This window comes from Berghia stephanieae, chromosome 2 (genome assembly GCF_034508935.2).
Source record: "Berghia stephanieae isolate SIO BIC M18660-M18661 chromosome 2, UCSD_Bste_1.3, whole genome shotgun sequence".
Taxonomy (NCBI): Eukaryota; Metazoa; Mollusca; class Gastropoda; order Nudibranchia; family Aeolidiidae; genus Berghia; species Berghia stephanieae.
In genome coordinates this window covers 82,142,568-82,156,042 of record NC_088361.1, presented here as the reverse complement: position 1 = coordinate 82,156,042, position 13,475 = coordinate 82,142,568, and the positions used below count along the sequence as shown (strand labels likewise).

Here is a 13,475-nt window from a genome sequence, read left to right as displayed (position 1 = left end):
CCACATTTTCATTCTTTAAAGAGTCTGGTGATATTTTGGCTTAAAGCTTCTTTTTTTACATTGATTCTATTCCACCCAATGCATTATTTCATGTGGCAATTATCCATATTTAAAAGAAATACCGGCAGCATGATCCATATTACTTGAAATCTCCCAGAGACGAAGTCAAAGAAGAGTAATTGATGCATGAAATTGAAAAAAAATATATATCATGGCTTTTTGGAGCAGTTAAATTGAAAGGGCGGACTTGAACACAGAAAAAGATCGCTGTTCAAAAGAGGTTTACCTCACTCAACCCTAACACCGACTATATCCGTCATTAACCCAGATTACTTTTACCCCATGCCAATTTATTACATTTTTATAGACAAATTACAGGGGTAGTATCAAAGCTAATGTTTTTAGTTTTTACATGTTAATGGTAGTTGAATAAAACTATCTATGTACATGCTCATTTTTAATATATTTTTTTCCAATTTTGAAAAGTGGCAAAAATCTCTAGGGTTGAGTGAGTTAATAATATTTAATGTGATATGGGAGAGAAATTGAGTGACAGGTAGTTATTACTGTCGCGTTTGAGTTATTTGAAATATTATCTAAATAAAATTTTAATACAGAATAGAATGAAATAAAGAATGACCTCAGGAGGATTAATGGTTATTTATATCCTTGAAATAATAAGAAATTGAAATATAGGGATGGGGTGGGGAGTAAAAGGGGCATAGATATAAGTGTTTTATTTCTATTAATCCTTTATATGTTAAGTGTGCTTGACTGTTATTCCCTTCATATTTAGAGCTGTAGAGAGCCAAGAATTGAGCACAATAATATAACATAACTCATGTGTGGATGCCAAAGAAACAACAATATGCTAGATGTACATCTAAAGTACAAAACAAACATTCACGAATCGGATGAACTCAGACAAAAAAACAAACAAACAATCAAACAATCAAACTATAAATAACTAAATAAATAAATAGATTAAAAACGAGTTTTCAAATTTCTAACCAGAAACTTGTTATTCAACCTATAGATCGATTAGAATTGACCCTCATCTTGGCCAAAACTCGTCATCGACGTCCCGGGTTAGATAGTTTGTGTATTGATGAGGGTCATTTTGATCGATTGATATTTGAAGGACAAGTTTTCTGGCGTATATTTTTCTAAGTACCAACATCAGAAATGAGTGAGAACTTTTCATAGTTTCAGAAATGTTATGGTTGGATGGACCAATTCAATGGGGTTTTTTTCTATTACAATAAATACGAAGTCTAAACGATTTTGCCAGACAAAGCAGAGATGTAAAATACAATTTACAAGAAAAGTAATAATTGCCAAAGATAATTTATTTCTGTATCGATTAGTGATCGAACCTCAGACCTCTTGATCACTGGTAGGACAAGTTACTATAACCCTATTGCGGTTTTCGACCGTGGTGTACTTGTATCACGTGCTTTTTCTTGACGGCCTGAAAATATTTTTTTTATCTCCATAAGTTTCCAGTAGCATGGTGTCACCACAGTAATTGGTGGTGCAATGTTCCGCAATAAAGATTCACATGCGCTATATGTTTTGAGTTTTTTCCATATAAAAATAGAAAAAGTATACTTTTTATTTGCAATTATTTATCAACAAAAAAATGTGGCACCAACTCAACAAGTAACAACACGCCACTGATTAAGTTTCCTATGGCTAGAATATCATATTTGTTTTAATCTCTGAATTCAACCGGATCAAAGTTCTAAACATCTCTTTCCAGCGAAATGTTCTGCGTTGCAGGTAAAATGTTGCCCACGATCTGAAACCGGAATGATGCCGGATCGAACCGGATCTTTTAAAATTTATATATTTTATAATAAAAATGTAAAATAAATTAAAAACTGGTGATCTAGCTCAAATATAATAGCAAATAGGTGTTCAAATTATAGTGTAGATAAGTTATCAACTTTGTCTACTCTTTTTCGACACTTTAAAAAGCTATAAAACCACTATAAATAATTCTGATGCTATATTGTCAGCTGATGGTTCATTTTTTCATTATTTAACCAAGAGAAACCGCTTACAGCTATTTTTTCCTTATTTGTTCCAAATAACTTAGTTTTGTAGTTTGGAACAGTTTCATATTATTCCTTCGCTCTAAAAAACATTGTTTAAACTTAACTCAAGTTTCTTCATTTTCTGCAAAAATCGAATTAAAAAGGAGGAAGGCTGATTTTGGGGGTAGAATTTTCTAAATTATATTTCCCTATCTTGCTTTGTCTGCCCCCATTCCCCTCACCCCACACCCCCTCCTTTTTTTAGACCTTTATTCCCTACTATAAACTCGATGTGGAGCTTCTAATTCACCCCCGAAAAAGTACCATTCTGGGGCCGTAGGTAACATAAAATATACAGTGTTTTCAAAGCTCATAAACCCATAGTATTATTCTCCTTGAGGCGTTCGTAGGTAACACATGGACAGTGAGTGTTTTCAACACTTTTTAAAATTCATTCTCCCCGGTATGATAATCAATCATCAGATATGCCAGGACATTCTTTAAAAAAATGTTAAACACTTTTTAAACACGAACGTACTGTGTGTACCAGCAGGGCGTGATCAATTACAGGACTAAAATGTCACCCACCACCTCAAAAAAGGTATTATTCAGGATGAAACGGGTACCATAACTGGAATTTAATGTCAAAATTACTAGAACTGTAACAGTTTAGTTTTTGGAACTTTGAGAAATTTAATTCATTCTCCCCAATCAGACATGAAGTCAAAGACCAAATTATTTGTCTAACGATAGAGTGATACTGGAAAGGCTTCGAATGGGGACAATTAGTGCATTTTATTCTACCTGTATTCCACGTTCATTTGTGACCCATCGTCTCAAAACGGTATTATGTCGGAGCGAACCATATGCTTAAAAGCCGAATTAAATTTTAAAGTGGTCAAAAATATAAAGTGTTGGCATTAGCATCCTAAAATATGATATTCACTCTCCTCAATAAAACATACAACTCAACACAAGTGTGATATTTCTGGCTATAAATTGAATTTTCAACATCTTAACCATCCCGACTTAAAACCGTTTTGAGGCGAAGGGTCGCATTTGCTTATTATTGTGCTGACGAAGGGTTTGTACCCGAAACGTCCATTGTCTGTATTGTTCTCATCCGAAGCCTCTCCATTATCACTCTTTCGTTAGTATTTTCACGAGCCCAGGCTTCAGGCAGCCCTCGTCGAGCTCCATTATTTGTCCATAAATTCCACTTCTTGCATCCAAACCACCCAGAAATAATACCGTTTTCAAGCTTTTAAATAATGTAACATAGTCAGTGTTTTAAATTCCTGTATTATAATAATGTTATTCTCATTTTCATGATAGTCAATCATCCACCGTATAAACTTAAATAATGGAAATGTTTTGACAGTTTAATCGCCGTACCTATTGTGTGTACCAGCAGGTTATAATTTTGCTGTACAAAAATGTCAGCCACCTCCTCAAAGTGGTCTGATGTTAAGATGAACCATATTATTATCATTTATCACTAAATAAGGGAATTGAAAGTTAAAAAAAAAAAAGCAGAACTGTAACAGTTTTGTTTTTGTCACTATGAGACATTCTATTTATTCATCTCAATCAAACATAGAACGTTTGCTCAAGTTTCATAATTGTTTCAATTAATTCATATTTTATCATCTAAACTACCCCAACTTCATACCCTTGTGAAGACAGTGATAACATTGGTTTCCAAAGTTTCTCCATGCTATGATGACCGATCGTCCATCATAAAACATAATAAATGGAAATGTTTTGACATTTTAACCACGTACGTACTGCGCGTACCAGCAGGTTATAATTGCAGTCCACAAAAAAAAAAAAAAGTCCCTCTCTATACTGCAGGTCTCTGAAAAAACGCGGATTCAAAATTTTGACCCGAAAATTCGTCCTTAAAATGATATCGATCCCTCATCTTGGCAAAAACTCCTAAACCTGGGAAGTCGTGCCGGTTTGAGAGAGTTTGTTTTGTTTTTTGTTTTTGCCAAGATGGGGTCAATTCAATGGGTCCATATTTGAAGGATGAGTTTTTAGGCCAAAATGTTTAAACTCTGTTGTTGTTTTTTTTTTTTTAGAGGACAGTAGTATAGTCTGTTTTCACACAGTCGGGTATGTGTTGTGACCTTGTCGGGTGAATGGCCGGCTATGCCTAATGGACGTGTCTATCACATCCAATGACAGCCAATGGCACGACAATTGTCAATTGAATTAACTCACTCAACCCTACCACCGACTATATCCGTCGTTTACCCGGGTTACTTTTACCCCATTCCTATTTATTACATTTTTCTGGGACAAATTATAGGCTTAGTATAAAAGTTAATGTTTTTAGTTTTTGTATGTTAATAGTAGGTGAATAAAACTATATATGTACATGCTCATTTTTTAATACATTTTGTCCAATTTCGAAAAGTAGAAAAAATCTCTAGGATTGCGTGAGTTGAGTGAGAACCATTGAGGATTATTTCCCCTGGTTGGGCTCTTATTTATTGATATTATTTTTTGGTTTAATTGTCATAATATATCGCACTCAGAATGTATAACGGAGGCGTTAAATGAACACTTAACTTTGTAAGCCTTTTTATCTTTATACTGCGGCTATGTAGTTTAGTTGTATGAGACGCTTTAGGATCGGAATTTCATGGGTTCGACTCTCGCTGGGCGCATAGTTGAGTCCGCTCTGGAACAGGCTCTCTACTCACATTCTCTCAACGTACTCAGGTGTATAATGAATACATGGCCATTAACAGTGTTTTCTATGTCGGAAAAAATTGTAATATCGCCAAACAGTCATCTTGTCTCGTTCTACATGTTTTGTGTTGCTGTTAATAAGGGACCCCTTGTAAAGCGCTTTGAACACGTTTAGTGGATATTGAGCTGTATAAAACCTCAATGTTTTTTTATTTCGTACACAGAAAAAACGAACAAGTGGCTCTTTATAACGTTCATTAAAATGTTAGTTGTGCTCAATCTGCAACTGGTTCATTTGATAATAATATAGGCCTGATCAATGGTACCGTGATTATATTAAAATGGACGTGACAATGGCTTCAACACCCAACATTCCCCCCCCCCCCCCCCCCCCCCCCCCCTTACACCCCATTTTTCCATCTTTACAGGCCATGACCCTCGTGTATTCTTTATTGTCCTTCTCTCCATTTGACTCTCTTAGTATGAGTCACTATTGATTGCTGTCAATGATGATTATGGTGGTGGTGGTGGTGGTGGTGGTGATGGTAGAAGTAGTGTTGATTGTAATTGCAGTGGTTTTGAAGGAAAACGATGATGAGAGTTGTTTGTGTTTATTTTTTTTTTTTTTGTTTGTTTTGTTTTGTGCAGTTTTTTTTGTTTTGTTTTGCATTTTGTTTTTGTTTCTTATTTATTATTGTATTGCATTATGAATGCTTTTATTTTTGTTTTGTTTTTTGTTTTTTGTTGTTTTTTTTTTGTTTGTTTTTTTGTTTGTTTTGTTTTTGTTTTGTTTTTTTGCAAGGAGGGGGGGGGGGGGTGGGGGTTGTTTGTTTGTTTGTTTTGTTTGGTCTTGTTTTGTTCTATTTTTTAAAATTCTTATCTTTCGTTGCTTGTAATTATGCAATCACATTTTAAACGTGTTATATTGGAGTTTCTTTGGGTTATTTTCGACAAACGAAAACGTCCTTTTTTGGAACAGACTCATCAATCTCTAGTGAACCAGGTGATAACAAGTGATTATATAGTTAAAATGATCATATGATATTTTGTGAAATCTGTAGTGTTTTATCAGTTGAAGAAATATTATAAATTCTTCTCAATAAAAGCTAAACAGTTATATGAAATGTCATATTATGTTAAAAGTGTTTCAAAACTTGACTCAACGTAAAAACTACAGAGCTGCTAGATGCTGTGGACTGCAAAAATAAATATTCTAGATTAACTATCTTTACCGTGTTTATCATTACTGTAATCTTTCAATCAACAGAATTTTAGCATTACTATTAAGGGCATTCACGGGAATTTATCGTATTTCGCCTAATTCTATAGAAGTATCAAAAAAAAAAAAGAATAAAATATTAAACAATACAAGTTTCGGGATAATCATTTTAATTATTGATAATTTGATATATTGATAATATTGACAATTTTTTATTTGTTTTAATGGGAGCTATGCAAATGCAATTAAGTATTATTTATAATTAATATTCAAATGGTCAACGTAACAAGAGAGAGAGAGAGAGAGAGAGAGAGAGAGAGAGAGAGAGAGAGAGAGAGCAAAATGCTTTATTTGTTTATTTATTAACTTTATGATTGTTGACGCAACTGATGTTTATTTTCTTCTTTTATTTTATTCTATTTTGTTTTATTTTATTATTTTCTTTTTGTGTTTTGTTTTGACATTCTGTACCATACAGCTTTAAAATATACATAATAGAACGACAAAATGTTTGACGCAGGTCACCTCACTTTTGTCAGTCGATAACTTTCTGTCGCCTTCTGTGTTGTCTTATGAGCTGTCTGTACCTGTAAGATATGATAACCCTTTGATCCCCGTTAATTAAAATCAATACATTATATTAAGTTGTTCTAGTGAGTGAAACATTGTTATAGCTATGCCTAAGCTGGTGAGTGACAAATACTTAATTTGACATTTTAAAAGAAATTATTTTTGTATTCTGTCCCATAAGCGATTCCTTTAAGGAAGAAGAAAAAAAAATAAGGGTAAATTTGTTACGTAGAAAATAATAAAACAATCGTCTGTCTAATAATGATTTTAACAATTCAAGCAATCTGACTTAAGGTACAAAAAAAATAACTTGATTGGCAGCACAAAGGTAAGAGCGGTTCCCACCGTGAAGCGTTGTGAAGTGAGTAGCGGTTTTTTACTAAAGTTCACATGAGGCCAATGCGCCTCCCGTGTTTATGGTCGATATATTATCATTATTTTATGAACCTACAGCTTACGGGACGGTGAAGGTGGATTCGGCCCGCGGCCCGCCCCGCGCTTATTCATTGAAGGCCCAGTATTCAGTCGTGCAAACCTGACTTGGCGATGAGATATCTCAACGCTAGAGCTAGAACTGACGAGATATCGCACAGCAAAGCGCAGCGGCGGCGACGGTGGCTTTTTCTGTCACGGCGAAGTTGTTAGCGTTTTGCGATCGACATAGCTGATGGTTTAGCGGAACATCAGTACAATTTTATTCCTCTCTTCTCGCAGGCACCCCTTTCGTTGCCTTTGTATCCGTGTTTATTTCCTAAGGATAAAAATATCATAAAAAAGATCCTGTGAAACGCGTTTTATATATCGTATGATTGGTATGTTTCAACCTTACTGTGCTATTTCTGAAGTGGATGTTTTTTCAAGCGAATAAATTTCAGATCAGCGATATTCTTATTCGGATTTTATTACACAGGCTGCATATTTTATTATAATAATATTATCTAGATGTGTTTTGTGCATTTGTTTACTTTCTGGTGATGGATTTAAAGCGTTGTCATAGGCGACGACTGTTCCAGTCAATTATTTCTTGATTAATCGGAGTATCGTACTGTCTGTGTGACTTCGATTTGGATAATACTATACCTATATATTTTTCTGAAGGTTATCACTTATATAAAAATTGATTATGAGGTAATGTGAATGCCAGGCTGACTGTGGTTATAAAATGTTTCCTTGTAATTTGGAGGAATAATACTGCTGGTTTTAACCATTGATTTATCGCAGCACAACAATATTTTTTAACATGAAGCATCGTTGGCATTACTTCCCCTACGAGGAAGGAAGGCTGATGCTTTTCCTCGTCTTCATCCTTTGGAACCAACTTCTTCCAGTGCTCGCCTGTCCTAAGGATTGTTTTTGTGCACCCCACAGCGGCAATGTCCAATGTGCCAGTAAAAATTTCCTGTGGATCCCAGAGGATATTCCCGCCGACACCATTGAGCTCAACCTCAACGAAAACTCCTTCCGGAACACGGATATATCGAGGAGAAATTTCACAAAGCTTACAGGTCTTCAAAATTTATTCCTCAGCAATTGCGGTATCGAAACTATTACAGTCGATACATTCATTGATTTGAATCATTTAGAATGGCTCGACTTGAGCAAAAATAAAATTCAATTTATTGCAGATTTTACATTTAGAAATTTAGTTTTAAAACATTTATTTCTAAACGATAACATAGGGGTTCAATTTTCTCTTGGGGCTTTTGCTGGCCTTACAACCCAAGGGCTATATCTGAACAATTGTGGCTTAGAAAGACTTCCGGTAGATTTATTTAATCCTTTGAAGGGATCGTTAAAAACAATCTGGATTCATAAAAATAACATCGAATCTTTTAACCCTAAGTGGAAATATTTCTTTATGAGCCTTGCGCATGTGCAGCTGGGAGGAAATGCCTTCCACTGCAACTGCGACATCAAGTGGCTTTACTCGTACTTCCAATCCACCAAAAACGACTTGTTCGCCGAGGGCGATCAACCCCAATGTGCCAGTCCAGCTCACCTCAAAGGAAAAACATTCGAACAGCTTTCCGAAGCTGATTTCCGGTGCCAACTGCCCACGTTTGAAAACCTGGACGCTGTTTTCGACGCTAAGATGGGCAAACTTACGTGCCATGCCCGAGGCGATCCAGCCCCAACTCTCCATTGGATAAGCCCAGACGGGACCACAGAGACCTACTACCCCAGTGATTTAGACAAACAAAACAAAGAGAACATGGGAATCCTGGTTATCACGAGCCTCAAACTGGAGAAGAAAGATGCATTCAAATGCGTGGCCAGCAACCCTGCTGGAAATGTAACGTTCGCATTGAATATTGCCTGGCCGGATCTGCGTCCAGTCACGCCGAAAACAACGATCAGTAACAACGTCATTCGTGATAAGACCACCCCTAACCCACGTCGACGCGGATTTAATAAAAACAATAACAATTTTGCAGGTGACGATTCGGGAGTTTATAAATGGACAGATGCTAAGTCCGAAAGTAGCAAACTGACTCCATCAGACAACACAATGAGATATGAAAAGAAAGATAATGATGAGCACCATTTTACCATAATCGATATTGTAGGAGCTGTAGTCGGTACCTTCGTGTTAACGTTACTTCTGTGTATTACAGCATTTCATTATTATCACAAAAAGAGGGAAATTGGCAATATGCGGGAGGAGGACCATCACTACTCCGTACCTGAAGAAATTAACAACAAAAGGTCACCTCCGGATGTATTTATCATGAATGAACCAGACGATAATCGGATTAAAATGATTAACCACAACAATAGCACCGAGTACCCAACGTAGTTTCTCGTTGACCACGACATTTAAGTGTGTAGTGATTTCATCTTCATATTTCATATTCATCATAAATATTTCACCTAGAACGTTATCCATTTCAAAACCTCTACTCACCCATTCACTGATTCATTATTATTATTATTATTATTATTATTATTATTATTATTATTATTATTATTATTATTATTATTATTATTATTATTATTATCATCATCATCATCATCATCATCATCATCATCATCATCATCATCATCATCATCATCATCATCATCATCATCATCTATCTCATCATTATCATCATCATCATCATCATCATCATTATCATTATTATTATTATTATTATTATTATTATTATTATTATTATTATTATTATTATTATTTTTATTATTATTATTATTATTATTAGTATTAGTATTATTATTGATATTATTAATTTTTATGATTGATTTATTTTTTTTTATTGTTGTTACTGTTGTTGTTTTGTTTTTTCCCACCTTGATACCTAACTTTTCAATTGAAGAAGCCACTTTGAAAACCTGTTAAGACCATTTATTAAGTCCACAGTTCTCGATTTACCTACGCTATATTTAGCGTACAAGTGCTTTCCAGATACCTCAAGGCGTTCAAAATAATAAAGCCAGTATTGTTTTATAGTACAAAGGGGTAAAAGCTAATAAAATACACAAATTGAAAATTAAATTCATTTATTCATCTTCCCATGACTTTTTAAAAGGTCTATTCGAGAAAATATCGCGAGATAAACCAGACATCGGCCGCAGTGCAGCGCCACATCAAAGTGAGCAGTAGGGGTTAAGTCTTGTAGTCAAGTGACAAAAAAAAAAAAAAAAAAAAAAAAGAAATACAGACATCAGGCTCGAACACTGCCTCCTGGTATAAGAGCAATCAATGACTTTCGGCACATCTCACCCCCCCCCCCCTCCCTTTCAAATATCTCAAGACGATAATAAGATGCAAGGGATAAATACAAGTCTTAACGTGTTTTGCGAGTGATTTCTTTATCAGACAATCGAGAGTATTGATCCCAGTAATAAATTTTTAGATAAAAGTTGTAATTGTGATATCACACAGAATATACATAGAAGTGCACTAAAGGTATATATATATATATATATATATATATATATATATATATATATATATATATATATATATATATATATATATATATATAGAAGCAAGTGTTTGATCGGTAGTCTTATCAAGGTGTCATTCGTATTTTATTGTTAATGGTGTGTTGTTTGAAAAGACTTAAGTAGAACATCTAAATAGAAAAGGAAGAGATAACTTTTTAAACACAAAGCATAAATGGTGTCACAGAAAAGTAGATCGCCTTTGGTGTTGTGCGTTTAAGTGAAATACTCACCACTTTGCCAACACAAAACAATAATAATATTATATAATCTTAAACGTTCAAATTCTATGACGCTATGTGTTTCAATAAAATACTCACCAGTTACGCCCACTTGATAAATCATACCAAGACACATACAACAATGTGTGTATCATTTAATGTTTCTAGTATTCTGATGGAATGCATTTAGATACAATGCCCACAACATTCACCAGCCTGATATAACGTACCTACACAAAATTATGTTCAACCTTGAACGTTTATAGTCTGATTGATATAATTTAGTGATGATAATAATCACCAAAACGTCTGTCCAAAAACAAAAACAAAGAGTTGAGTGACGTCAATTTTGTTCCTTTTATTGAAAGGAATTTAGTGAGTAATAATAATAATAATAATAATAATAATAATAATAATAATAATAATAATAATAATAATAATAATAATAATAATAATAATACAGGGCTCATTCTCGTGTAAAACACAAGCTCTGGACACTTTACAATATAAATTATCAATTTTGAGTGGGGAAAAAAATGCAATGAATTCATAGCCAAATCAAGGATTCATAGTGTCAATAAAAGCAAATACAGTAAAGATGTGTCTTGAGATTCTTGTTAAAGGCAGGTAAAGACTTACACTCCCTCAGACCACGTGGTAGTTCATTCCAACTCTTGGGGCCGAAACAAGCAAACGATCTATCACCAAATTTTGTTCTTGATCTTTTTTCCGAAATTTTCGTGTTTTTTGTTGTTGTTGTGTGTGTTTTGGGATGATTTATCAAGCGGGCGTAACTGGTGGTCTCAAAATGATTAGAAAGAGACGAGTGACGTTAATTTCATTCTTTCTATTCATTCTACATAATTTATTTATGCAATTGACGTCACTCAGTTCTTTGTAATTGTTTTTTGACCGCCAGGCCGGTGATTGGTAGGTAGTCACTGAAGTCTATCAATTAGACAACCATTAAAGGTTACACATAATTTTGTCTTGGTACGATCGATCTGGCGGTCAGATAAACGCATAGCATCATTAATGAACATCGTTCAAGCACATTTCCGTAGTACAAGTGCATAAAGGATTCATTGGATCAAATGAAAATGATTCATTAGAGTATTTAATCCAGTTTGAACCATGGCCTTCTTATAAAAAGACACTCAATAATTTCCCATTAACCAGTTAACTGCAGTGCTCTGGAAAAATACATATTTAAAAATTTGGCCAGAAAACTCGTCCTTCACTTTCGGATCGATTTAACTGGCCTCATCGTGGCAAAAACTCTTAAACTTTGGAGTTCGCAAAATTCCAGGTTTGAAAGTTTTTGCCAAAATGAGGATCATTTAAATCGGTCGATATTTGAAGAACCAGTTTTCTGGCCAATTAAAAAAAAAAAACGCCTTTTTCCAAAGTGTGGCAATTAAATAGGTTTAAAATGAAAGAAAAAGAAATAAACAATATAGCGTGTTATAATAGAAAGTAGCTATACAAACAAGGCGTTCCATTTCCTGAAGGGGAATCAATAATCAATAAACAAACCCTAGCAGTCAATAGAAGGAACGAATTTGACGTCACACAGCTCTTTGTTATTATTTTTTTTAAACAGCCTGTTAGTGAATAGTTTTCACTAAATCATATTAATCAGACTATAAGCGTTCAAGGTCACACTTAGTTTTGTGTGTTTGTATGTTTAATTTGTGTGGCGGATATTGTGAGTATTTTACCTAAATGCATAATATCAATACGCATGAATCCGAATGGCGTTTCAAATCACAATTTAAATTAATCAACTTGATTCTATGAAATGGAAAAAAAAAATTATTAGACAGCTTGCGCACCGGTGCAGGTGTCTGATAATTTTTGTCTTCTAAATGATGTGCATGTGTGAAATAGTGTCAAACAAAAGAATGGAGGAAGAGAAAAATAAAAAAGATTATCTCAAAATGTTAGTCTGCCTTAACCCTCTCCATACCAACTATAGGAAAATCGTCACATTCGTTGCGATACAACCAACATTTTTCTTATTCAAATTTCTTTTGTAGATCATAAAATTTAAAGAAAATGAACAGTGTGTTATCGAGCATGTTTTGCTAGAGAAAGTATGTATCGCAACAATGTTACTGCTATTATGTCTGAGTGATAAAAAATATTTTTTTTTGTGTGTTTGTTGGGTGTGAAGTTTTTGGGAAAAACTTGAAAATGGCTGTAAGGAGAGGGTTAACTGGGGATCGATCCCGAGACAGCCTGATCACTGGTCAGATAAATCAGAAAGAAAAACACAAAATTAAGCCACACCCGATGAAGTAAAGCCCTCTTCGACTGGGAATCAAACCTCAGACCTTCTGAAACCATCGCTAATCAAGAGCTCTGTGAGGTTCGGACTCCAGTAGAACGAGGCTAGGTTTTATGATGATTTTTTCCCAATTGTGTTTTTCTTCCTGCATTGTCTAGCACTGTACCATAGTACAATCTACCATTGCTTATGAATGATACGAGTATGTTACGATTTAACTTTGCTATCGGAGAGCGCAAGGATTTAATTTTGCGTACATTTAATGTTAATGATTTTGAAGAATATTTTTTTAAAATCATTTATGTAGATATACATTTCTAGTTTTAAGCCTTTTCATTGCGGGTAAATTGAAAAGTGTTAAGTCTGTTTGTCTGCACTGTAAGCCATAGGACGATCGGAGAATTTAAATTTCCACCTGTTTACTCTTTAACAAAGCAGGATTGATTTGCACTACTATAGTTCGAGAATAATAATGTAATGTTAAAATAAAGGTT

The 13,475-nt window shown here is 34.4% G+C and overlaps 1 protein-coding gene across 1 annotated transcript; it reads left to right on the top strand.

Annotated features, from left to right (window-relative positions):
* Positions 1-7,052: 7,052 nt before the first annotated feature.
* LOC144965653 (leucine-rich repeat and fibronectin type III domain-containing protein 1-like protein) lies at positions 7,053-10,179 on the top strand. Its single transcript, XM_078901216.1, has one exon. The coding sequence runs from the start codon at positions 7,769-7,771 to the stop codon at positions 9,323-9,325; it is 1,557 nt and encodes a 518-aa protein (XP_078757342.1). The 5' UTR covers positions 7,053-7,768; the 3' UTR covers positions 9,326-10,179.
* The last annotated feature ends 3,296 nt before the right edge of the window (positions 10,180-13,475 follow it).

Coding starts and splice junctions, on each gene's coding strand:
- LOC144965653 (XM_078901216.1), top strand. CDS start 7,769: ATGAAGCATCGTTGGCATTACTTCCCCTACGAGGAAGGAAGGCTGATG.